Here is a 25,606-nt window from a genome sequence, read left to right as displayed (position 1 = left end):
CAGCTGCAGTGCTCAGCGCGGGCAGCCAGGCAGTGCCGCCCCCTCACCCCATCAAAACCGTGAGGGTGCCACCGAGCAATGGCTTGTGATGCCTGCCCACCCCATGTTGAAGACATGCTCCATCGTTAGTGCTGTGTTATAATCCGCTTCTAGTTAATGAACAGAAAGCTGCGTTTTACAAATACGTTCATGGCGTTCAAATTGCTGTGCTAACGCCACCACCCATGAGGGACTCAGGCCACTGCACTAGTACATCACAGAGAAAACTCTCGCACGGAGAGCTTTCATAACCGTGTGTCTGCTGCTGAGAAGGTGAAAAGCCAAGATCTAGCAAAATACAACCAACCCAGTGCGACGGGAGCTTTCTCTCGGTTCCGAGGCCACAGTAACGCGGGGCCGATCTCTATGGCGAGTGCAACATGCCTGCCTAGTGTGGCTGAAAGTACCCGGAATAAACACTCACAGGACAGACATCTGCGTGGCAGAGAGAAGCTGGGGACCCCCATCTAAACCCCAGTAAGGCGGGCTTAGAGGCATAACTGCAGCTAACTGACCATTAAGTGGGATGTACTGGACACCTGTGCCAGACGAAATAGTAATCTGAGGTTTGCTTTTTAAGCATTTGAAGAAGTTGGTGCACCTGAACATGGACGGAAACAGCCTGGCAGAGCTTCCTTCGGCGCTGCCACCGACACTGGAAGAACTCAAAGTCAGTGAGAACGGGCTCCGCGCTATCGACGGAGAGCGCTTGTCAGGTACCGAGCGCGCGCTGGTCACGTGTTCGTGGAACCTTGTCATCGTGGGGGCATTTTATTTGCGGAATTGCCAGATGCATAGCTGGCAAGGTTTTTTAGGTCACTTTACCATTTAAGTGGAGACACCTTGTTTTAATATTGATTGGTGTAACCTCTTAAAATGTATTTTAAACTGCCCGTTGTCTTAACAAGTCCTCTACGTGGAAATCAAACCTCAATGACTTCAGGTGCTCTCACCTACAGTGACTGAGCTCCAGACCTGTAACCCTGAGCAACACTAACTTCCCACGCGGCCGCGTGTGGTGCTGGCGGGACAGGGGCCTGTGCAGTGGTGGTGACGCGGCACCAGGGCTGGGACGGTCTCCTTATCGCTCCTGCGTGTGCAGTGCACGCGCCTCAGCCCACTGCCTGCACACATTTTGCTACTGTAATCTGTCATATGTTGGCATACAGACTCCATCACATGAGCAAGTGGACACAGGCAGTCCACGCAGTCTCTCTGGCCCGAGCACACGGGGAGGATGCCCGGTGTGTGGCTGCGGGGCAGCCCGGCTCTCCTATGGGTGGGTGTTAGGGACGGGCCCGCGCTCCATGCATCTGATACACCTAGAACTGACTATGCTTGTGGTTGTTTCTGGACTAAGCTGGAGAGCTAAAGTTGTCATATGATCTATATATATGTAAAAGGCTAAGCGACCCTCCGACCGACCGACCGTATGGTAGGTATGACGTGCACCGACCACCAGGGGCTCAATGCAGGAGCTGTCCAGCGACAGCAACTTTGCAGAGTGCCCTCTTGCATTCCGGGGACTCCTTGGGGGATGTCGGAGAGCCGGTTTCGGCCCAATCCCCGCAGACCAGGCTGGACCCCACCTGCCAGAGGCCCCCCTCACTCCACAGACGCCCTCTGAGCCGTGGCGCCGCCCCGGGTGCAGCCGGCCTGCCAGCAGGGAGGGACCGCAGGAGGGTGGCTCCAGGGCATGTCCAGCCCGCCGTCTTGCCAGTCCCGCGCCGCAAGACTAATTATTTTCCTCTCGATGTGCACTGGGCCACTAGTGAACACTATGAAAGAGCAGGATTACATTTACCTTTTCAGGAACTCTAGCTAATGTCTTTGATTAGATTTGGTTTACTTTAAGGCTAACTGGCAAGTTTTTTGTTTTATCTTCCTAACAGTCTAATGTAGCTCTTGAGGTATAGAGCTCAACACTTTTTATTTGATCTGAAATATACTTATTATGTTCATGTATCTTGATAAGCCAAGATTTTAAAGGAAGAAAACAATTCAATTATTTCCTTTCATTCCCAAAAAACTTCATAGGAAGAAAACAGTTCTGACGATGGGAAAACAATAATGAGAATTGCCAAATCTGAGGATTCCAGAGTTATGGAAATACTCTATTTCCAGATGAGTTTCAGGGTACACAAGAAAAACATTAATAAACACAAATTTTGATGGCCTTTTTAATATGGAAAAGATATTAGAAAATTCAATTTCTAACTGCTAGAAATTAAAACAGACCAAAGTAACACTTAATTTAGAAGAAGTGTAGTAAGGGTTGTATGTGAATTACATGTGAAATCATGTAATTGTGTTGTCACATGACATGTTATACAATCTAAGTCCACATTTAGAAAATGCTGTCGTACATTCCTGCAACTGCTTTTCTCGTCCTCTCCCTCATGAACAGATGCCCCCTCCTCCCCAGGAGGGACCGGTCCGGCGAGCTGCCAACTGTCTGGGGCGCGAGGAGGCGCTCCTCTGCCTCCCCCAGGCCCTGCGCGGGGACTGCCCTTCTGTGGGGCTGTGTTCTGAGCCCTGGCCAGTGCTAACCACTCGGGCTGGGTTCTCTCTCTCTCCTTCTCTCAAACATTTCTTTTAATTGATTTCAGAGAGGAAGGGAGAGGGAGCGAGAGATAGAAAATCAATGATGAGAGACAGACCGGCCGGGTCTGGGTTCTCTCCTCAGTGCTGCAGCCTGGAGACTGCTCGGCTCCTGTGAGTCCTGCTGCCCCTGCAGGTGGGGCTGACAGGCAGAGAGCTGGGTGGGCCTGCGCAAAGGCCGTCAGTCCCAGCAATGTCTGCTCACTCGAGGGGAGCTCAGCTGGGCCACCAGGGCCTGCCTTCCATTCTCTCCCGAGGTGGGGCGTCACCAGGACTGTCCAGATTACGTGGAGTTCCAGGGAAGCAGGGAGACAGACACTTCAGAGAGACGTAGCATGAGCAAAAGCGTGGAGGAAAGGAGGAACCTGGACACCACAGGCTGCACGCAGGTCCTGCCTGTCAGCTGGGATGCAGGGGGGTGGGCCTGCGGAGGCGCAGGAACGGGACAACCAGGAGCTGCGGCCTGTGCTGGCCCTGAGAGGTCCCTAGACGGGACGCTGAGATCTGCATGCCCACGTGGGAGAGAGTTACCTCTACAAATGAGGAGCAGGAGTAGAAGGGCAGAGAAGAACAGCAAGGGAAAACCGGTGGGTTGAAAACATGTCTGTCCACACCTATAACCTGTCATGCTGTCCCCGCAACAGGAGTGACATCCTGCCAATGTCCTGCTAACAAGTCCCCTTTCTACCCCATCTAACCTACACGTTTTCATCTTTTCTAACTCTATCCAGTTTTCTGTTACAGACACACATACTGTGTTTCCTATACATACATTCTATGCACAAATGAGAGAATTATTGCAAAATGATGCATAGCACCATAGATTTGCATCGCGTATTAGGTTTCTCTCTTCTGAGGCAATGAAATAACCACTAGTCTACTTCTGTTACCTGTTTTTGACTGGAAAACTTCTATTAAAAACCCAAGCCTCAAAAAAAAACACACAAAAAAACCCAAGCCTGATAAATATGCTGGATTCTCAGGACCTTCCGTTTTGGAAATTAAAGAAAAGATGAGGAACTACAATCACTTATTAAGTTTACTGGTTGGCCTCACAAATTCCGGTCTCTGAGCCCTTCAACAGATCCTAAACACCACCATCCAACCACATCTACACTGCTGTCTCCTCAGGGTATCCCCTAGCATCTATGGTCTACTCCAGAGAGCACTGTCTTGCTTCTCTGATAGGCCTACAGGTAGGAAATGGGTTGCACAGAGCATTTAAGGTGATGGCTTGAGTTGAATATGAAAACATCCCCTAGTCTGGAAATCTTAACCATTGAACAAATCCCCAAGTTACACCCTGAATATCTGACTCAGACGCCTCTGGCAATCATTACTCCTGAGCTGTTCATTCTTTTTTTTATAATTAAAAAAAAATTATAAACAGCATAACAGATGGCCCCCATTTGTACCCGGTACCCCCCTCCCACCCAGTCCCTGGCCCTACCCAAGAGTCATTATACTATTGTCTGAGTCCTAGGGCTATGCATATATGCATATTACATTTTTGGTTAATCTCTTCCTGCTTCTTCCATCCCTGAGATCTGTCAGTCTGGATCTATTTTACTCGTCAGTTTATTTTGTTCATTAGATTCCACATATAAGTGAGATCATGTCATACTTGTCTTTCTCTGACTGACTTATTTTGCTTAGCATACTCTCCAGGTCCCTCCATGCTGTTTCAAAGGTAAGAGATCCTACCTATTTTTATAGCTGCACTAGAGGCCCGGTGCACGAAATTCGTGCACAGGTAGGGTCCTTAGGCCTGGCCAGCGATCAGGGCTGATCTGCGGGGCAACTGGGGGGCTCCACTTGCACCTGCCTTGGCTGGCCTGGGGCCTGCAGGCTGGGGGCAGCTCCTGCATTGAGCATCTGCCCCCCTGGTGGTCAGTGTGAGTCATGGTGACCGGTCATTCCGCCAGTTCAGTCAATTTGCATATTAGGCTTTTATTACATAGGCTAGCATTCCATTGTGTAAATGTACCCATTTTTTGTTTGTTTGTTTTTTAATCCACTCATCTATTGATGGGCACTTGGACTATTTCCAGATCTTAGCTATTGTAAATTGTGTTGCTATGAACATAGGGGTGCATACATCCTTTCTGACTGGTGTTTCTGGATTCATAGGATATGATCCCAGAAGTGGGATCAGGGGGTCAAACGGCAGTTCCATATTCAGTTTTATGAGGAAGCTCCTTACTGTTTTCCACAGTGGCTGCACCAGTCTGCATTCCCACCAGCAGTGCACGAGGGTACCTTTTTCTCCGCATCCTCACCAGCACTTGTCATTTGTTGATTTATTGATGGTAACCATTTTGACAGTTGTGAGGTGATATCTCATCATTGTTTTGATTTGCATCTCTCGGATGATCAGTGACTTTGAGCATATTTTCATATGTCCCTTGGCCATCTGTATGTCCCCTTTGAAGAAGTGTCTATTCAGGTCCTTTGCCCATTTTTAAATTGGATTATTTGTCTTCCTTTTGTTAAGTTGTATGAGTTCTCTCATACAGTGGGTTCCCTTTTCAATTTGATTGATTGATTGATTGATTGTGTGTGTGTGTGTGTGTGTGTGTGTGTGTGTGTTTCTGTGCAGAAGCTTTTTAGTTTGATGAGTCCATTTTGTTTATATTTTCCTTTGTTTCTCTTACCCTAGGAGACGTATCGGTGACAATTCTGCCATGCGAGATGCCTGAGAATTTGCTGCCTATGGTTTCTTCTACGATTTTTAGGGTTTCACTACAGGCCCGATGCACAAAATTCATGCAAGGGGCTCAGGCTCGCTGCCACCACCCTCTGCGAGGCAATCGATTTTGGAGCCCTCCTTCCCCATAGATCGCCCCCCATAGGGTGGTGGTGGCAGCCGGGACTGTGAGAGCCGAGGCAGCTGAGGCTGAGGCAGCCCCGCCCCCTGCCCACTGGTCATTCTGGAAGGTCATTCTGCCGTCCAGTCTAATTAGCATATTAGCTCTTTGTTATACAGGATGACTTGCATTTAAGTCTTTTATCAATCTTGAGTTTATTCTTGTGGATGGGATAAGTAGGTGGAGTAGCTACATTTTTTAATGTCCCTGTCCAATGATTCCAGCACCATTTATTGAAGAGACTCTTTACTTCATGGTATGCTCTTGCCCCTTTGTTGAATATTAATTGACTGTAATGGCTTGGGTCGATTTCTGTGGTCTCTTTTCTGTTCCAATGGTCTTAATGCCGCTTCTTGTGCCAGGACCAGGCTGTTTTGATTACAATGGCTTTATAGAATAGTTGTGATCCCTCCAACTTTCTTCTTCTTTCTCAGCATTGCTGCAACTATTGGGGGTCTTTCTTGGTTCCATATAACTTTTTGGATTATTTGTTGTAGATCTGTGAAATATGCCATTGGTATTTTAATAGAGATTGTATTGAATCTAGAGATTACTTTGGGTAGTATGGACATTTTGATGATATCAATGCATCCAATATATGTACACTGTATATACTTACACTTTTTTTGTATCTTCATTTCTTTTTTTCAGTGTCCTATAGATTTCCAAGTATAGGTGTTTTACCTCTTTGGTTGTTTATCCCAAGGTATCTTTTTTTTTTTTTTAAATATATTTTATTGATTTTTTACAGAGAGGAAGAGAGAGGGATAGAGAGCTAGAAACATCAATCAGCTGCCTCCTGCACACCCCCCACTGGGGATGTGCCCGCAACCAAGGCACATGCCCTTGACCGGAATCGAACCTGGGACCCTTGAGTCCGCAGGCCGACGCTCTATCCACTGAGCCAAACCGGTCTCGGCCCAAGGTATCTTATTATTGTTGTTGCAATGGTAAATGGGATTCTTTTTCTTTCTTTTTTTAAATTTAATAAATCTTTATTGTCCAGATTATTACAATTATTCCTCTTTTTTCCCTCATAGCTCCCCTCCACCCGGTTCCAACCCCACCCTCTGCCCTTACCCCCCCACACACTGTCCTCATCCATAGGTGTACGATTTTTGTCCAGTCTCTTCCCGCACCCCCGACACCGCTTTCCCCCCGAGAATTGTCAGTCCACTCCCTTTCTATATCCCTGATTCTATTATATTCACCAGTTTATTCTGTTCAGCAGATTTTATTAAAAAAGAAAAAAACAAATTTAATTTAAATTAAAAAATCAGAAATTGTCTGGAAAAAACAATGGAGCAAATTAACGCCTAAAAAAGAGGGCTGCATTTTAGTGATCACATTTATTGGAAGGGTTAGAGAAAAATAAAAATGCCATTTAGCTTAAGAATTTGTGAGTTATGTGCAAATAAACTCATTTCAGGAGCAGAAGAATCCTTGGTCATTTATTAATATGAAAATTTACGCAGGTTTCTCTTGAATATCTTCTACCTTTAAAGGCACAATCATATAAAGTTTCCTAATTTCCACACAGGGTATTTATTTGTTTCAACCAACTCTCAATGGAGGGACAACTAGGACAACACCATCTCCCCGGACAAAAAGCATTGAAATATCCCGTTTTGTTCATTTATATGTCTCTTCATCAATTTCTATCATAGTCAGTTTCTTCCACATCTCCAAATATCATATTTAAATGTTGATCATAAGCATGTAATCTACCTCGAAGCTCTCTGTCATTTCTCATTTTCACATAAATTCGCTCATTCAGGTTGAGCCTGATAAGATCCAGGGGCTCTTCTAGTGTTGGTAGTTTGTTGCTGGTCCACATCGTCCGCCATGTTTCAAACCATCTTCATCAGATTTTTTTATTCACTTGATTTTTAGATTCACTTGTTGTTAGATATGTATTTGTTGTTCATAATTTTTATCTTTACCTTTTTCTTCTTCTCTTCTAAAAGAATACCTTTCAGCATTTCATATAATCCTGGTTTGGTGGTTATGAACTCTTTAGCTTTTTCTTATCTTTGAAGCTCTTTATCTGCCCTTAAATTCTGAATGATAGCTTTGCTGAGTAGAGTAATCTTGGTTATAGGTTCTTGCTATTCATCACTTTGAATATTTCTTGCCACTCCCATCTGGCCTGCATAGTTTCTATTGAGAAATCAGCTGACAGTTGTATGGGTGCTCCCTTGTAGGTAACTAACTTTTTCTCTTGCAGCTTTTAAGATTCTCTCTTTGTCTTTTGCTCTTGGCATTGTAATTATGATGTGTCTTGGTGTGGTCCTCTTTGGATTCCTTTTGTTTGGGGTTCTCTGTGCTTCCTGGAATTGTAAGAATATTTCTTTTACCAGGTGGGGGAAGTTTTCGATCATTATTTCTTCAAATAGGTTTTCAGTATCTTGCTCTCTCTCTCCTTCTGGCACCCCCATAATGCGGATGTTGGTATGCTTGAAGTTGTCCCAGAGGCTCCTTACACTATCTCCATATTTTTTGGCTTCTTTTTTCTTTTTGCTTTTCTGGTTGAGTGTTTTTTGCTTCTTTGTATTTCAAATCTTTGACTTGATTCTTGCAATCCTCTAGTCTGCTGTTAGATCTCTGTATAATATTTTTTATTTCAGTCAGTGTATCCTTAATTTCTAGTTGGTCCTTTTTCATAACCTCAAGAGTCTCGCTAAATTTATTGGCCTTTTCTAGGAAATTCTTGAAAAACCTTATAACCGTGGTTTTAAACTCTATAGCCAGTTGTTTGCTTTCCTCCATTTCTTTCATTTGTGACCTGTTTCTTTGTCTCTGCATTTTGGCTGCTTCCCTGAGTTGATAGAGTGGCTTTGTGTGCTAGGTGTCCTATAGGGCCCAGTGGCTCAGCCTCCCAGTTACATGAGGTGGACACTCTTGGTGCACCCCTTTGTGGGCTGTGTGCACAGTCTTGTTGTAGTTAAGCCTTGATTGTTGATGGTATCACTGGGAGGAAATGACCTCCAGGCCAATTGGCTGTGAGGATCAGCTGTGTCTACACCGGGAGAACTTCTGTGCTGGAGACACCCTCATGAGACAAGACTTGCAAAAGCCTCTGTGCTCAGCTTGGATGAGGCGGAGTCTCAGGGCTGAGCAGACAGCATTGGTTTCCCGTCAGCCCTGCTTAAGAGGCCCCTGGGTCTCAGTGTCCCTCGGTAATCACTGCAAGCACCTCTGAGAGAAAGCTGCCCTTGAGTTTCACCCGCTGCCAGACAGTCCAGTTTCTTCCCGAATGAGTCTGGGTTCCCAGAGTCTCGCCCGGAACTGGAGTTCAGCACAGTCGGGAGCTTTTGTCTCCCTCCCACTTTAGAAAGCCAGCCGCACACTCAGTTGCCAGTCCTCTCCGCGCAAGCATCTCAGTACCTCTGCCTCCTGAAGCTCCTCTGAGTCTCAGTGTGCTTTTCTCTTTCCTTCTAGTTGTAGAATTTCCACACAGCCAGACTTCCTGTGGTTCTGGATAATGTCCATTTTGTCTTTTGGTTGTAGTTTTGAAATTGTTGTGTGAGGCAGCAGTTTAGGTGATTACCTATGCCGCCATCTTGGTTTCTCCCCCGTAAATGGGATTCTTTTTTAAGTTTCTATTTCTGCTAGTTCATTAGTGGTGTATAAAAATGCCACTGATTTCTTGATGTTAATTTTGTATCCTGCTACTTTGCCCAATTTCTTTCATTAAATCTAGTAGATTTTTAGTGGAGTCTTTAGGATTTTCTATTTTCAATGTCATGTCACCTGCAAATAATGACAGTTTTAGCTCCTCCTTTCCAATTTTGATACCTTTTATTTCTTCTTGTCTGATTTCTGTAGCTAGGACTTGCAGTACTATTTTAAATAAGAGTGGTGAAAGCATAGATCCCTGTCTTGTTCCTGTTCTTAGGGGAAATGGTTTTAGTTTTTGTCCAGTTGAGTATTATGTTGGCTATAGGTTTGTCATATATGGCCCTTATTATGTTGAGGTGGATCCTCTATTCTCACTTTGCTGAAAGTTTTCTAAATAAAAAATGGATGTTGAATTTTGTCTAATGTTTTTATATATTTATTGATTGATATGATCATGTGATTTTTTGGACTTCATTTTGTTAATGTGAGGTATCACATTTATTGGTTTGCAAATATTGTACAGCATTGCATCTCCAGAATAAACCCCACTTGGTCATGGTGTATGATCTTTATAAAGTATTGCTGGGTCCAATTTGGTAATATATGGTTGAGGATTTTAGCATCTAAGATTATCAGGGATGTTGGCCTGTAATTTTCTCTTTGTAGAGCCTTTACCAGGTTTTTAAATTAGGATAATGCTGGCCTCATTTTTATATTCCTTCCTCTTGAGGTTTTTGAAATAGTTAGAGGGTGATAGGTGTTAATTTTTCTTAGAATGTTAGATAAAACTCCCCTGTGAAGCCTTCTGGGCCATGCTTTTGTTTGCTGTGAGTTTTTTATTTTTATTACTGCTTCAATTTCTTTAGTTGTTACCAGCCTATTGTTTTTCTGATTCTTCCTGATTGAGTTTTGGAAGATGGTATGTTTCCATAAATTTTCCCATTTCGCTCAGGTTATCCAGTTGTTGGCATGTAGTTGTTTATAGAATTTTCTTACAATCCTTTGTCTTTCTGTGGTATCAATTGTTAGTCTTTTTTATTTCTTGATTTATTTATTTGAGCACTCTCTATTTCTTGTTGAGTCTGGCTAATGGTCAATCTTGTTTATGTTTTCAAAGAAGCAGCTCTTGGTTTCATTGGTGTTTTGTTTTTGTTTTTTTAGTCTCTATATTATTAATTCTGCCCTGATCATTATTTCCTTCCTTCTACTTTCTCTGGGCTTTTCTTGTTGTTCTCTTTCTAGTTCTTTTAGTTGTAGGGTTATATATTTTGAGGTGTTTTTTTAAATATATTTTATTGATTTTTTACAGAGAGGAAGAGAGAGGGATAGAGAGTTAGAAACATCGATGAGAGAGAAACATCGATCAGCTGCCTCTTGCACAAACCCTACTGGGGATGTGCCTGCAACCAAGGTACATGCCCTTGACCGGAATCGAACCTGGGACCCTTGAGTCCGCAGGCAGACGCTCTATCTACTGAGCCACACCGGTTTCGGCTTGTTTGTTTTTTGAAGTAGGCCTGTAATGCTATGAACTTCCCTCTCAGGACTGATTTCACTGTGTCCAATAGATTTTGGGTTATTCTGTGTTCATTTTCATTTGTTTCCAGGAAGCCCTTCCTTCCTTCTCTCTTTCTTGATCTCTCTGGCAACCCATTCATTGTTTAATAACATACTATTTAGCCTCCATGTTTGAATGTATTTGTTTTCAGTGTAGTTGATTTCATTTCATGCCATTGTGATCTGAGAAAAGGCTTGATATGATTTCAATCTTCTTGTACTTGTAGAGCCTTATTTTGTGTCCTAGAATGTAGTCTACTTTGAGAATGTCCCACATGAGGAGAATGGCCCACAATATTCTTCACATTTTGGATGAAATATGTGGTGAATGTCAATCAAGTCCATCTGATCTAGCATATCATTTAAGGTTGCTGTTTCCTTGTTGATTTTTTGTCTGGAAGATCTATCAAGTGAAGTCAGTGGAATGTTAAAGTTCCCTAACATGAATGTACTGCTTTCAATCTCTGCCCTAAAGTCTTCTGGGAGTTTTAGAACCGACCCAGAAACAAGGAGGCATGGATCAGACTGTCGGGCCTCTGGGGGAGGGTAGGGAAGGGTGGGGGTAAAGGGGGAGATCAACCAAAGGACTTGTGTGCAGACATATGAGCCCAACCAGCGGTTAAGGACAACAGGGGGGTGAGGGCATGTGTGGGGAGGGGGGTGGGATGGAAATGGGGGGACGAGGACAAATATGTGATACCTTAATCAATAAAGAAATTAAAAAAAAAAAGAATAGTGAAAAAAAAATAAAGTCTTCTGGGAGTTTAAAAACACACACACACACACACACACACACACACACACACACACACACAAATTTAGGTGCTCCTATATTGGGTACATATATGTTTACCAATGTTATCCTCTTGGTGGACTGATCCATTTAGTATTATTTAGTGATCTTCTTTGTCTTTGTTTTGAAATCTGTTGTGTCAGATATAAGTATTGCTACCCTTGCTCTATTTTTTTTTTTGTTTGTTTGTTTCCATTTGCACGGAAAAGTTTTTTCAATCCCTTCACATTCAGTCTTTTTTTTCTCAGATGGGTCTGTATAGACAGCATATACACTGAGTGGCCAGATTATTCTGATCTCTGAACACATAATAATCTGGCCACTCAGTGTATATCCTATATAATAAAAGGCTAATATGCAAATTGTCCCCTCGACTAGGAGTTCGACCAGCAGGCAGGCTGGCCAACTGCCCATGTCCCCTCCCCTTGGCCAAGCTGGCCGGACCCCACCCATGCACGAATTCATGCACTGGGCCTCTAAAATACACACACACACACACACTGAGTGGCCAGATTATTATGCATTCAGAGATCATAATAATCTGGCCACTCAGTGTATATGGGTCATGTTTTCTTATTTATTCAGCTATCTTATGTGTTTTGCTTTGAGCATTTAATACATTTACATTTAAGGTTATTATTGATAGCTACTTACTTATTGCAATTTTTATTCTTTTTTGCTATGTTCTTTTTCTCTCTGTCTCTTTCTTCTTCTTCTTTTAAATATGTATTTTTATTGATGTCAGAGGAGAGGGACAGAAACATCAATGATGATAGAGAATCACTGATTGTCTGCTTCCTGCACACCCCTACTGGGGATCGAGCCCACACCCGGGCATGTGCTCTTGACTGAAATCGAACCCAGGACACTTCAGTCCACAGGCCAATGCTCTATCCACTGAGCCAAACCAGCTAGGGCTCTTTCTTCTTATTATTTCAGCAGTCCCTTTAACATTTCTTGCAATGCTGGAAAGTTATTTATTTCACTATCTATTTTGAATGATTGTCTTGCTGGATATAGTAATCTTGGTTTCAGATTTTAGCTTTTCATTGCCTTGAATATGTCATGCCATCCCTTCTGGCCTGTAGAGTTTCTTATTAGAAGTCAAATGTCAGCCTTATGGGAGCTCCTTTGTAGGTAACTGCTTTTCCCTTGCTGCTTTTAACATTCTCTGTCTTTTATTTTTGGCATTTTAATTATGATGTGTCTAGGCATGGATGGGCCACTTTGGGTTCTTTGTGCTTGGGACTCTCTGTGCTTCCTGAATGTGTGACTTATTTCCTTATTTCCTCGTCCAATGATATTTTTTTCCATTGTTTTTCAGAGAGAGTGCAAGGGAAGAAGAAGAGAGAGATAAACTGATGTGAGAGAGTCACATCGATTGGTTGCCTTCCACAAGTATGGACCAGGGCCTGGGATCAAACCTGAAACCTAGATACATGACCTTGAATGGGAATGGAACCTGTGACTCTTTGGTACATGGGCTGATGCTTTACCCACTGAGCAACGCTGGCCAGGGCTGAACATGTGTGACTTTTCCCTTCACCAGTTTAGGGACATTTTCTGCCATATTTCTTCAAACAGGTTCTCTATCCCTTGCACATTTTTCTCTTTTGATACTCCTCTGTTGTGGATATTGTTACTTTTCATGGTGTCCCACAACTCCCTTAAACTGTCTCCTGTTTTTTTAATTGCCTTCATTTCATTTAGTTCTCTTTTTGGAGATTCCTCCCATTCTTTCATTTGAGGCCTATTTCTTTGCCGCCCCCCCCCCCCCCCCATTTTTTAAAAAATATTTGTTTCCTTGTGTTGGATAAGACTGCTATGCCTTCCAGTCTTGATGAAGTGGCCTTTTTGTGCGACCCAGTGGTGTAGTCTCCTTAATCTTCTGAGGTGGGTGCTCTAATAATGACCCTTGTTTGGGTTTTATGGCCCTTCTGCTGTATTTGGGTCTTGATTGCTTTTGCCCCATTCATGAGTGGGATCAGCCCTCAGGCTTGCTAATTATGAAACTCAACTGGAACTACATGTTGCCAGCAGTTACACATGTGCTTACAGAACAAAGTAAGTCTGAACAGAAAATAACATGAAAAAGAACCAACAACCAGAAAGACTGAAAAAGAAAAAGAAAGAAAAATACTAAGAGATATGAGACCTAAAGAACTAGGTGGGGGGGGGGGGGGGGGGGGGGGGGAGAGGGGGAGGGAACCAAAGAAGAGAATATGGAAGGAAGAAAAAAGAACTTTGGATCTGGAGTTTGTGGAGCTCGCTGGATTTTGCTCTGCTATTGAGTCTGGCCCCTTGATGTGTCTGTCCCAGGCCTCCCGGTAGGTTCTCCTATGAAGGTCAATATGAGTCGTTACCCTGTGTGGCCTTGGACACCTGACTGAAGCAGGCAGGGCCCCAAGTAGTCCTGCGGCAAAGCTAGTAGCAGAGATGCTGGGTCTGCTTCAGGTCCCTGGTCTGAGATGCTCTCCCTTCACCTGTGGAATTGGGCTTTGAGGGGGAACTCTGGTCTTGGCCCGAATGGTTTGAACAGACTTGCATTGGAGGTGATTCCATAGTTTGGGGGTGGGGGAAGCGGCACTACCTCTCCTTCCAATGCCTCAGCTCTGCCTGGCTTGCTGGCACCCCTTGGGCACCTCAAACAGGAGCAGATAAGAAAATCAGCCTGACTTGGTACTCCAATCTTTCAATGCCATGGGCCCTTGCTGGGTGGGGCCTCCACCCAGAATCCGACCAGCCAGATGTCTAAGTCCCCTTGCCGCCGGACCCAGCTGCACTGGCGCAGCTGTGCACCCAGAGCCGTCTCCCTCACTCAGGTCACTGCAGGGCAGTGCAGAACCAGCTGTTCTGCAGGTGGCGGAAGAGAGCTCCCCCATGCTTGAGGCCCACTGCCCAGTCCCCATGGCTTTCCTCCAAAACTTCCTCCAGAGAACAAAGGGTCCCTCAGATTTACTGCTGGGTCTGCCTGTTAGACCCCTCTGCCAGCGCCAAGCTCTGACCTTCCCACAGGCAAGGTCAGGGCTAACTTCCCTGGCAGGAACACAGCTGGATGATGGTGCTGCTCTTTCCAGCAAGTCTTGGCCTCTCCCTCTGCCCGGAGCTAGGCTCCATGGCCCAGCAGCACCCAGGGCAGGGGAGGCGCGGCCCCCGGCCCCACACACACAGCAGTCCCTGCTGACTTCTGGTGCGGGGTGTGCGGGCTCAACACTGAGTCGCATCTGCTCCTGGCACCCTGCTCACAAGGAGGATTCTGCAATATCCCCAAACCTGTTCCACACCTGCGGAGCTAGAAGCACCCCGGGCAGCGGGGCAGCAGTGAGGCGCAGAGGCAGATGCCCACACACTCACGCATGTGCGCGCGCGCGCGCGCACACACACACACACACACACACACACACTCTCACCCTCACACGGGTCCTGTGCTGTTCTCATCTAGCTGCCCATTCTTCTTTAAGCTTCCAATTAATTTGCATCATACCAGTCCTGAGGCCAGTAAAAATAATTGAGATAAAACTTGTTTGTATAAAGGCCTTTCTTGGTAGTGCAATTTGATTGCATGGAGAGTTTTTGATTATTTCCCTTTCAAAACGTCCACTTGGCTGCATTCTCTGCCAGGAAGTGAACACTGTGATGGAAATTCAGTGCTGTATGTTCATCAACTGAGGGTTGCAGGTGAAGATGCTCCTTCTTGTGCCAGAAAAGGAATCCCTCATTGCACTGTACTCCTCATCTATCCCCAATTATGCTGCCATTTTACACCTACCTGTCCCTACAAATGCTTCAAGTGACCCACAACCTTCTCCTTCACCCAGCTGTGTTTCAAGTCCCTGCTTGGCTATTGCTGCCTCCGTGGGGCACCCTGCCCATCACCGAACCACCCCCACCCCACCCCCACTCCCACCCCCACCCCTATAGTACATACTTTTTATTTTTATTCTTTTAAATCCTCACCCAAGGATATTTTGTCCATTGTTTTTTTAGAGAGAGTGATAGGGAGGGAGGAGATGCGGAGAGACAGAGAGAAACATCTACGTGGGAGAGACACATCAACTGTTTGCCTCCAGCACGTGCCCTGACTGGGGCCAGGGATCGAACCTGCAACACAAGTACATCCCCTTGGACCTGAGGAGACCCTTGGTTGGCAGGCCGAAGCTCTAACCACTGAGCGACCAGCCAGTGCCCTTATAGTACACACTTTGATCAGATAGCAGAGCAATGGTTTCTCTACAAGCCTGCCTCCCCACTGGACCATGCATTCAGCATTTAATCTTGGCTGAACTGAGCTACAACATTTGCCCTCCAAATAGACTGAAAATTTCACATGACATGGTAAAAATATATTTTCATTGAATTCAGCGAGGAAGGGTGAGGAAGAGAGAAACATCAGTGATGAGAGAGAATCATGGGTCAGCTGCCTCCTGAACACCCCCTACTGGGAATCAAACCTGCAACCTAGGCGTGTGCACCAACAGGGATCAGAACCCTGACTCTGGTTCATGGGCCAAAGCTCAACCACTGAGCTTCACCGGCTGGGCTCACATGACCTTTTGAAAAGTTATAGAAATTGCATGGTTTTCCAATTATCCTAATATTACAATAATTTTATTTTTTATAGGCTTAAGTCGATTGGTTACCTTAGAACTGGAAGGAAACAATCTCAGTGAAACCAATGTCAATCCTTTAGCTTTCAGACCTTTGAAAAGCCTGTCCTACCTGCGTCTGGGACGAAACAGATTTAGAATTATACCACAGGGTCTTCCTGCTTCTATCGAGGTACCAATATTATTTTCTAACGTGTTATACTTTAAATACAGTATGTACAAACCCCCAAACCATACATTTTAAGAGATTATTGTGATGCATATTGAACTTGGTAGTTTTGATGCTGCGTAAATAATTATTATAATTTGAACACTGTTTTCTCTTCAAATTATATGAAACTAGAGGCCCAGTGCACAAAATTTGTGCACAGGTAGGGTCCCTAGGCCTGGCTGGTGATCAGGGCTGACCAGGGCCTTCCTTCATTCTGCGCCGCCCCCTCATGGTCAGTGCACATCATAGCGAGTGGTCATACTCCTGATTGGTCAAACTCCCAGTAGGTCGAACTCCTGAGGGGACAATTTGCATATTAGCCTTTTATTATATAGGATTATGAATCAAAGTTACAATTATGAGTAGAGACCCTTAAAAAAGTAAGAAATGGTCCTGATGACAGCTCGTCAGGAGAGGCTGGGAGATGAGCTAACAATTTAAACAGAAACTCCAACCTCCAAAAATACCCTGACTTGCAAGATAGTTTTAACTACCCCAACGGGACTGTGCGCCCATCCCCAGCCTGCTCGGCCCAGAGCCCCTCCTGAACTAGCAGTGGCCCTGCATGGATGGAAGCCACCCACCCTCTGCCGGCAGCCCCCACCTTCCCCGTCCTGACGCTCCCACCCTGGTCCAAGGCTGCCCCATCTCACCCTCTCTGGAGATGCCCCTGCTGCAGAGGTGTGGCCACCAGGGCGTGGGCTGGGAGCCCACTGCAGAGCTGCCTGGCACAGCCTTGGATGGCTGTGCCCTGACTGGCTGCGCCCTGACTGGGGCTCCTTTCACACTTTAAAAAAGTGCACAGTGATTGCACTGTACACAGTTTGGGAGCCACTGATCTAGTTTGCACCCAAATGCACATGCAGGTAAAAGCAAACAGCTAGAAGTCTCTACCAATTTCTGATAAATAGCAAAATTAAGTGACAAAGAGGGGGAAATTTCTACAAAAGGAACAAAAAGTTACACTGAAGATACATACCAATTCTACTTCTGAATTCCAATATCCTTGTTGTGTGAAAACTCTCTTTAATGCCAAATGAAATCACATATGAAGATAATTAGCTGCTGAACATTAAAGTTCTAGTAAACTTCACCCTGACATTAAATGAAATGATGAGCTTTCATTTATTTTCAATACAAAAGCAAGTCCAGAAAACATGAGTCTAAAAATATTACAGACAGCACTTCAAGTGAGGCCAAGCTAGGACGAGTTCTTGTAATATTCGATGAGCGTGCGACACTGGGCATGGCTGCTCATGTCCTAGGCCTGATTCTCTCAAGTGCTAAGTGGGATGATACTTTCTACCTATTTTCTCGTCAAATGAAATAATTTATGTGAATAAAGTTTTACAAATGAGGAAAGCTTTATCCAATTATTATGGCATATGATATCTTGCAACATTGTATGGTTAAAAATCCTATATAACAAAGAGGTAATACGCAAATTGATTGTCATGCCCTCACACAAGATGGCCGCCCCCATATGGTCACAAGGTGGCCGCCACAAGATGGTCAGCAGGGGAGGGCAGTTGGGGGGAACCAGGCCAGCAAGGGAAGGCAGTTGGGGGCAATCGGGCCAGCAGGGGAACAGTTAGGCATCGATCAGGCTCGCAGGGGAGTGGTTAGGGGGTGATCAGGCTGGCAGGCAGCAAGCGGTTAGGAGCCAGCAGTCCTGGATTGTGAGAGGGATGTCCCACTGCCGATCCATCACAGGGATTGGGCCTAAACTGGCAGTCGGACATCCCCCGAGGGGTCCCAGATTGGAGCAGGTGCAGGCTGGGCTGAGGGGACCCCCCCAGTGCACGAATTTCATGCACCGGGCCTCTAGTAATTAAATAAAATGACAGACAATACATTTTATAATTAGAAACTTTAACAACTTACAACATGAATTCCCTTGAAGGGGCAGTAAAGGCTTTAGATAATACTAATGAGAATAGCCTACAATGCTATTTTAATTTCTATAAAATTGAATGTATTTATCAACCAACAGGAAGAAATATGTCTTTTCTCTTAATTATAGGAATTATACCTAGAAAGTAATCAAATTGAAGAAATAACTGAAATTTGTTTCAATCATACCAGAAATATCAATGTCATTATACTATGTTACAATAAAATTGAAGAAAATAGGATTGCTCCTTTAGCCTGGATAAACCAAGAGTAAGTATATGTTATAATTAGACTTTCTGAGACAATTCCTTCCTTCTGCCAATATTAACGAGGGCCTGAACATGGAGCCACGAAGGAGATGGCAGCATCCTTTCTTAGTGAGCCCCCTCCCACCCCCAGTATGTGGCCACCTTCATCGGGTTCAAATCCTTGATGATATGACTGGTGTGAGGATGACTGACCACGGTCACTAACACTGTGGACACCTGCCACACGCAAGTGCTGCACCAGCCACATGGAGCCTGCGCAGGGACACGAGGTCTGACACCATGACACGTACTCTGTGGACCTCACTGGGCGGTCCTGCAGGTGAAGGGAGTGACCCCTGCACAGAGTGAGGAAGGAACCTGCCCTTCCCCTCTCCCCTCAGGTAAAACCCTCCAAACTATTTCTACCTCCAGTCTTACAAAACAGATGAGAATGCTTGGCCCGACAGCCTAGGCAAACAGCAGAGCCCATCTGCCCGGAGAGAAATGTGGCCCCAGCCGCGGCCCTCACTGAAGGGGCCAGCGTGGAAGCCCTGCCGTTCAGGATGGGGAGTAAGCCATGTGGGAAAGCGGGTTGAGCCCTGATCAGATGTGGAATAAGAATAGAAAATCCCCACATCGCTGCCATTTCTTTGTGGGAACCATTGAAGACTTTAGGGATAGGCAATTTGATGTTGGCCAGAACTCCCTGGATTTCACTTCTGAGTCAAGTCTGACCTTAGGGATATTTGGGGACTTCCTTGAGCCTCACGGTTACCCTTCTGAATCCTGGTGCTCCTCTCTGGTGGAAACCAACTGGCTGTGCCCAGGTGAGCACATGCACAGCCACGGTGGCACCGGTGGTATCCCTGCAGCGAGTGCTGGCAGGAAAACCTGCAAGCATCCTGACTGGCCTTGTCTAAACCTAGAGCTCACAGTCACTGCCCTGATGCACCACTGTCTACTCTTTTCTTTGCTGCAGAAATCTCGAATCCATCGACCTTTCTTACAACAGGCTCTACCACGTCCCCTCCTACCTCCCCAAGTCGCTGCTGCACCTTGTGCTCCTGGGGAACAGGATTGAGCGCATTCCTGGCTACGTGTTTGGCCACATGGAGCCAGGCCTAGAATACCTGTACCTATCGTTTAATAACCTCTCTGATGACGGCGTGGACCGAGTCTCCTTCTACGGGGCTTACCATTCTCTGAGAGAGTTATTTCTGGATCACAATAACTTAAAGTCTATACCACCAGGGGTACAAGAAATGAAAGCACTACATTTTCTGAGGCTGAATAACAACAAGATACGGTAAATTTTGGCTTTTTCAAGTACCCATTTAAATTGTTGCGACTGACAAAATATATGATTAAACTACCATGACATGATGTCTGGGATTTACTTTAAGAAGAAAAGTGATGAGAGTTATATTAAACCAGATTGGTAAATGTTAATAACTATGAAGCCAGAAGATAATACGTACATAAGAATTCATTGTTTTCTTCTAATGTTATATATTTGCAAACTTTCAGAGTAAAATTTTCAAAGTATTATTATATAACTAGAGGCCTGGTGCATGGATTCGTGTACCAGTGGGGTTCCTCGGCCCGGCCTGTGGGGATCAGGCCGATACCGGCTCTTTGACATTCCCCGAGGGATCCCAGATTGCGAGAGGAGTTAGGCCAGGCTGAGGAACCCCACCAGTGTATTTTGTAAAGAAAAAGAATGAGTTTATACTGACACTCCCAATTCAAATCTAACATTATAGAGTATCCTTTTGTTTTATACTTATCTTACATTGAAAATCTAGGTTTCCAACAATATCAATTTACACTTATTATATTAAAATATGTAAACATTAGTATGAAAATGATAATATCATTATTATGAGTAACACAAGAGAGTTTGTGATATTTTTGGTAGCTCTATTTGTCTTTAGAGTATGCTCCACAAAGGATGCATACCTGAAATATAGCCGTTTTATCTGTCACAATATGTCAACAACTTAATACATACTCAGAAATGGTCTTCACTTTTGGTTTTTAGCAAGTGTTATTTTTCTATTTAATATTATTTTTCCCATGTTAAACATTTATATGATTCCAACGTCAAAACGTTATAACAAAGAAGTCTTTCTCCTATGTTTGTCCCTTACACTGTAATCCATCCTTCCCCACAGTTTAAAGTTGTAAATTAACTTCTAGTTTATCCTTCCAGTATTTCTTTTGGAAAATATTGGAAGCATTTTCCAGTATTTCCAGTATGTAAATACATACATGCATATTAATATTCCCCCATCCTCCCCATAATTACCATACAAATATTCCACAGAAGACTTCATTTCCCTCTCTAGAGAATGTGCTTACTTTCACTCTTTACTTTTTTTAAATTATCATTATGTCAAGGATATCATTCCATATCAGTATATAAAGAATTTCCTCATTCCATTTTATAACTGAATAGTATTTCACTTTGCAGATATGTTATGCAACCAGTTCCTTATTGATACACATTTTATTGTTTCCATTCTTTCACTAACTACAAATGCCAAAATGCACAACTTTGTTCAATTGTTTTTTATTTTTCAGTCTAACTTTGGGATCAATTCCTAAAACTGGGACTGCAGGGTGATAAAATACACATGTAATTTTGCTAGATAATGCAAAGATCTTTTGGATGGAGCAGTGAATTCCTCTCAGTGGTGTTTGGTGCTCCACAGCCTAATTGTCAGGACATGTGGACGAGCTTTTGGACGTTTGGGTAGCAAGTCTGGTGAGAGTGATCTGCCAGCATACTTTCAATTTCCAGTTCTCTCATCCTGAATGAACCCGAGCATCTTTTCACATTTACACATTTCATTGTTTCTTTTGTGAACTAGTTACCTTCTTTTTTTTTCTCTTTTCCCCTTTCCTTCTAGATGTTTAGGTCTTTGTATATAAGCCCTTTATCTGTGATAAAAGTTGCAAATATCTGCTCCTAGTTTGCCATTTGTCTTTTAAGTGCATTCTTTAACACCCAGTAGTCAATTTATTAATCTCATCTTTCAGTAATTCTAGTTTACGTCACAAGTAGGAAGATCTTCCCCGAACCCAGGGCACAACCACGCTTTTGTTATTCTAATACATTTATGCCTTCATTTACTCACATTTAGATCTTTGATGTATTCTGAATCTTTTCTGGTATATAATATAAAAAAGGGATCTAACATTATTAAATGAAAAAATAAAATTTAAAAATAAATATAAAATTTAACTCCTAAATTATGAAGGCAGTATATTACTTGGACCATTTTGACTTTCATGTCTACTTTTCCTTAGGCATATTCTCCCAGAACAAATCTGCAATGCCAAAGAAGACGATGATTCAACACTGGAACATCTTCATCTTGAAAACAATTATATTAAAACAAGAGAAATATCATCCTATGCATTTTCATGCATAAGATCATATTCAAGTATTGTTCTTAAGCCACAGAATATAAAGTAATTCCATATTTCCTTTGTCAATTAAAACCTGTATTTATATATTTACTGTAGCAGCATTTATCATCAAGAAAGACATCATGTTATGTTACATTCAGTATTATTACGCTAGTCTACCTGATTCATAAGAGATGAACAACCAAAAATATATCTAGAAGGTTTAATCTTCTAGAACTTTTAGCGAAGCCTTCAGTTTCACGCTCGAGAATGAAGCCATCCCCCTGCAGGGCTCCCTCAGGAAGCAGGAGGCTGTGCACTGCTGAGCAGACTGCGAGAATCTGGGACAAAGTATGCGTGTCCTTGACCAGCAGCCTGTGACCAGCGCTATCAGCGGACACCTGAAGGCCATTTACAAATCGTGTATGTTTTGGTTCAAAACCAGGAAGTTAACAGAAAAAAATTACAGGTGGAAGTTATGAATGAGTGTTCTGTTTATTACTCCAACATTAAAACAATAATATATTAATTTTCGATCCTAGCTGGTTTGGCTCAGTGGATAGAGCGTCAGCCTGTGGACTGAAGGGTGCCGGGCTCGATTCTGGTCAAGGGCACATGCCCAGGTTGTGGGTTCAATCCCCACTAGAGGGCAGGCAGGAGGCAGCTGATCAATGATTCTCTCTCATCATTGATTTTTCCATCTCTCTCTCCCTCTCCTTTCCTCTCTAAGAAATCAATAAAAAAAATATTTTAAAAAAATTTTATTAAAAAAATTTTTTTCTTAAAGAACTGATGATACAATTATTGGTATAAGTACACTTAATTACTGGGTTAGCTTTAGTTTCTTCTATTAATTATACGTGTGAAATTAAAACACTATTATAATGTTAATTTCCTGGTGTTGATCATTGTACTATGGTTATTAATGTGATTATTAATATTAGGGGAAGCTGGGAGAAGGATATACATGTCCATACTATTTTGAAAGTTTTCTGCAAGTCTAAGAAGTGTAATAGTATATTAAGATTACCATATTTCTTTATTCAAGATCAAAAGATTTTATGAAAAGCAATGGAGTTTGCTTAAAATAGATATTCTTTTATTTTTTATTTTTTTAAAATATATTTTATTGATTTTTCACAGAGAGGAAGGGAGAGGGATAGAGAGCTAGAAACATCGATGAGAGAGAAACATCGACCAGCTGCCTCCTGCACACCCCCTACCGGGGATGGGGATGTGCCTGCAACCAATGCACATGCCCCTGACCGGAATCGAACCCGGGACCTTTCAGTCCACAGACTGACGCTCTATCCACTGAGCCAAACCGGTTTCGGCAAAATAGATATTCTTTATCCTTGACTGTACACTTATAAATGTAACCTAACGCGTGAGATTTTGGAATCTTTGCGCTATTGATCACTCTTAGCACCCATCTTCCTTGCCCTGATTTGCTCAAGTGTATGTATCCTTCCACTCAGTTCAACTTAACACAAAACTATCAATAGTCACTATATATCAGACACTATCAAAACCATATATTAAAATTTTCAGTAGGAAATGACCTTTTATCTTTATTCTAAAATAATTTATAATAGACACATATAGAAACTCTGTTGACTTCTTTGTTACTATCAGTTTTGTGTCTTGAAAGTTCCAGCCTTGGCACCCTTGCAGAGGCTACGCTAATCTTGAACTGCAGTTATTTAATCTTTTAATAGTTCTCTCACCACCGTCAGAACCTCCCACCCTCACCTCACAAGGCTGTTATGAGAAGCACAACATGAAAAGCATCTGGGAAGTGTATATGCATGTGTGTACGTTTCATATAAAATTGAGACCAACTAGCATATTCACCAAAGTTGATTATTACAGATAAAACTATTTCAAATTATACCAGGAATCAGGTATAATTATACCAGGAATCAAGTACCTGAGTGCCAATCTTGATCATCCTAGCCAACTTGTGAAAAGTTCAGTTTACCCATTTGAGCATATAATTTCTAAGCCCTTCTTTCTAAGTCCCCTTGTCTTAATAGCTATTTTGAGATTATAACATAAACAAGAATAATAATGTGATGGAGATTGTTAGAATCAAAAGTCAAGGCTTAAACTAGGTGGTTAAAAACAGAAAAATAATCTTATGGAACAAAAAGTTGAGATATATAACTAGTTTCAGAATGTAGGAGCATTAACTAATTTAAACTGGCCAAGGTGAATTTACGAGATAAGTGAAAATAAGAAGATATGGCTATCCATTCATTTAACAAGAAACCTTGTGCAGTGCTTCTTGCTATCCTATCTAATAATAGACAAATATGCAAATTGACCATACCTCCGACACACCCACAAACCACGCCCACCATCCAATTAGAGCGAGTATGCAAATTAACCCAAACCAAGATGGCTACAGCCACAGAGAGCAAGGTTTCCTAGGTAACAGAGGAAGCCAAGCTTTCTGCCTGCCTTTGCCAGGCCTAAGCCTCCACTCAAGCTACAAAGTTTCAATTATAGAAGGTAAACAAATTCAAACAAATGGCGACAGAATGGAGCTTGAGAGAGCAGGCCAGGGTTGCTGCCGGCAACAGGGGAAGCAAAGCTTTCCGCACACCCTGGCCGGGTCCATCCGCTTAAGGCAACAAAGTTTCAATTATAACACCAACACAAATGGCTGCCGGCCTCGGAGGGGAGCCCCAGACTTGGCTCCGCTCCAGGCTACAAAGTTTCAATTGTAGAAGGAAAATAAATTCCAGATACCAGGGCCTCTGCTTGGGTTGCCAGGGGGCATGGCCGGCCTGCAAACCATCACAGGCCCCTCGCTCAGGCCGCCCCACACCCCAAGGGAACCCCCACCTGATCTGGGACACCCTTCAGGGCAAACCAGCTGGCCCTCACCCCTGTACCAGGCCTCTATCCTATCTAATAAAAGAGTAATATGCAGATTGACCATCACTGCAACACACAATATAGCTGCCCCCATGTGGTCAAAGATCCTTCCCCCATGTGGACACAAGATGGCCACCACAAGATGGCCAGCAGGAGAGGGCAGTTGGGAGGTACCCGGCCTGCAAGGGAGGGCAGTTGAGAGGGACCAAGCCTACAAGGGAGGGCAGTTGGAGGTGATCAACCCTGCAGGAGAGGGCAGTTAGGGGTGACCAGGCCGGCAGAGGAGGGAAGTTGGGGGCAAACAGGCTGGCAGCAGAGTGGTTAGGGGGTGATCAGGCTGGAAGGCAGAAGCGGTTAGTGGCAATCAGGAAGGCAGGCAGGCAAGCAGTTGGGAGCCAGCAGTCCTGGATTGTGAGAGGGATGTCCGACTGCCCGTTTTAGGGATCCGACTGCCCACCAGGATCGGGCCTAAACGGGCAGTCGGACATCCCTCGAGGGGTCCCATATTGGAGAGGGTACAGGCTGGGCTGAGGGACAACCCCCCTCCGTGCACGAATTTCGTGCACCGGGCCTCTAGTGTGAGTATAAATGCATAGACCTACAGTGATTTTCAACTGGTATACCTCAAGTATCTTAGAAACATGCAATACCTGACTAGTCAGGGACACTGACCTCCTTTTCTCTTACATTGTCAAAAAGTGACAACAGCAGCCCCGCTGGTGTGGCTCAGTGGTTGAGTGTCAACCTGAGAACCAGGAAGTCACGGTTCAATTCTTGGTCAGGGCACATGCCCAAGTTGTGGGCTCGATCCCCAATAGGGGGCACGCAGGAGGCAGCCAATCCATGATTCTCTCTCATCATGGATGGTTCTA

The 25,606-nt window shown here is 43.9% G+C and overlaps 2 protein-coding genes and 1 pseudogene across 4 annotated transcripts in view; 1 reads left to right on the top strand and 2 right to left on the bottom strand.

Annotated features, from left to right (window-relative positions):
* The window catches only part of ECM2 (extracellular matrix protein 2), a 57,091-nt gene extending 34,586 nt beyond the window's left edge, over positions 1–22,505 (top strand). For both annotated transcript variants that reach the window (XM_028133135.2, XM_008156874.3), the window contains 5 exons: positions 620–755; positions 16,100–16,257; positions 18,320–18,459; positions 19,417–19,743; positions 21,750–22,505. In XM_028133135.2, the coding sequence (XP_027988936.2) occupies positions 620–755; positions 16,100–16,257; positions 18,320–18,459; positions 19,417–19,743; positions 21,750–21,918 (930 nt within the window). In that variant the 3' untranslated portion in view covers positions 21,919–22,505. The remainder of the gene's footprint in view (positions 1–619; positions 756–16,099; positions 16,258–18,319; positions 18,460–19,416; positions 19,744–21,749) is intronic.
* CENPP (centromere protein P) overlaps positions 1–25,606 on the bottom strand; it is a 258,919-nt gene that overhangs the window by 60,293 nt on the left and 173,020 nt on the right. The window lies entirely within an intron of this gene.
* On the bottom strand, positions 7,062–7,354 carry LOC103300013 (U6 snRNA-associated Sm-like protein LSm3; annotated as a pseudogene).

Source organism: Eptesicus fuscus, chromosome 15 (assembly GCF_027574615.1).
Source record: "Eptesicus fuscus isolate TK198812 chromosome 15, DD_ASM_mEF_20220401, whole genome shotgun sequence".
Taxonomy (NCBI): Eukaryota; Metazoa; Chordata; class Mammalia; order Chiroptera; family Vespertilionidae; genus Eptesicus; species Eptesicus fuscus.
Note: the sequence above shows the minus strand (reverse complement) of the source record. Positions and strands in the feature narration are given on the sequence as shown.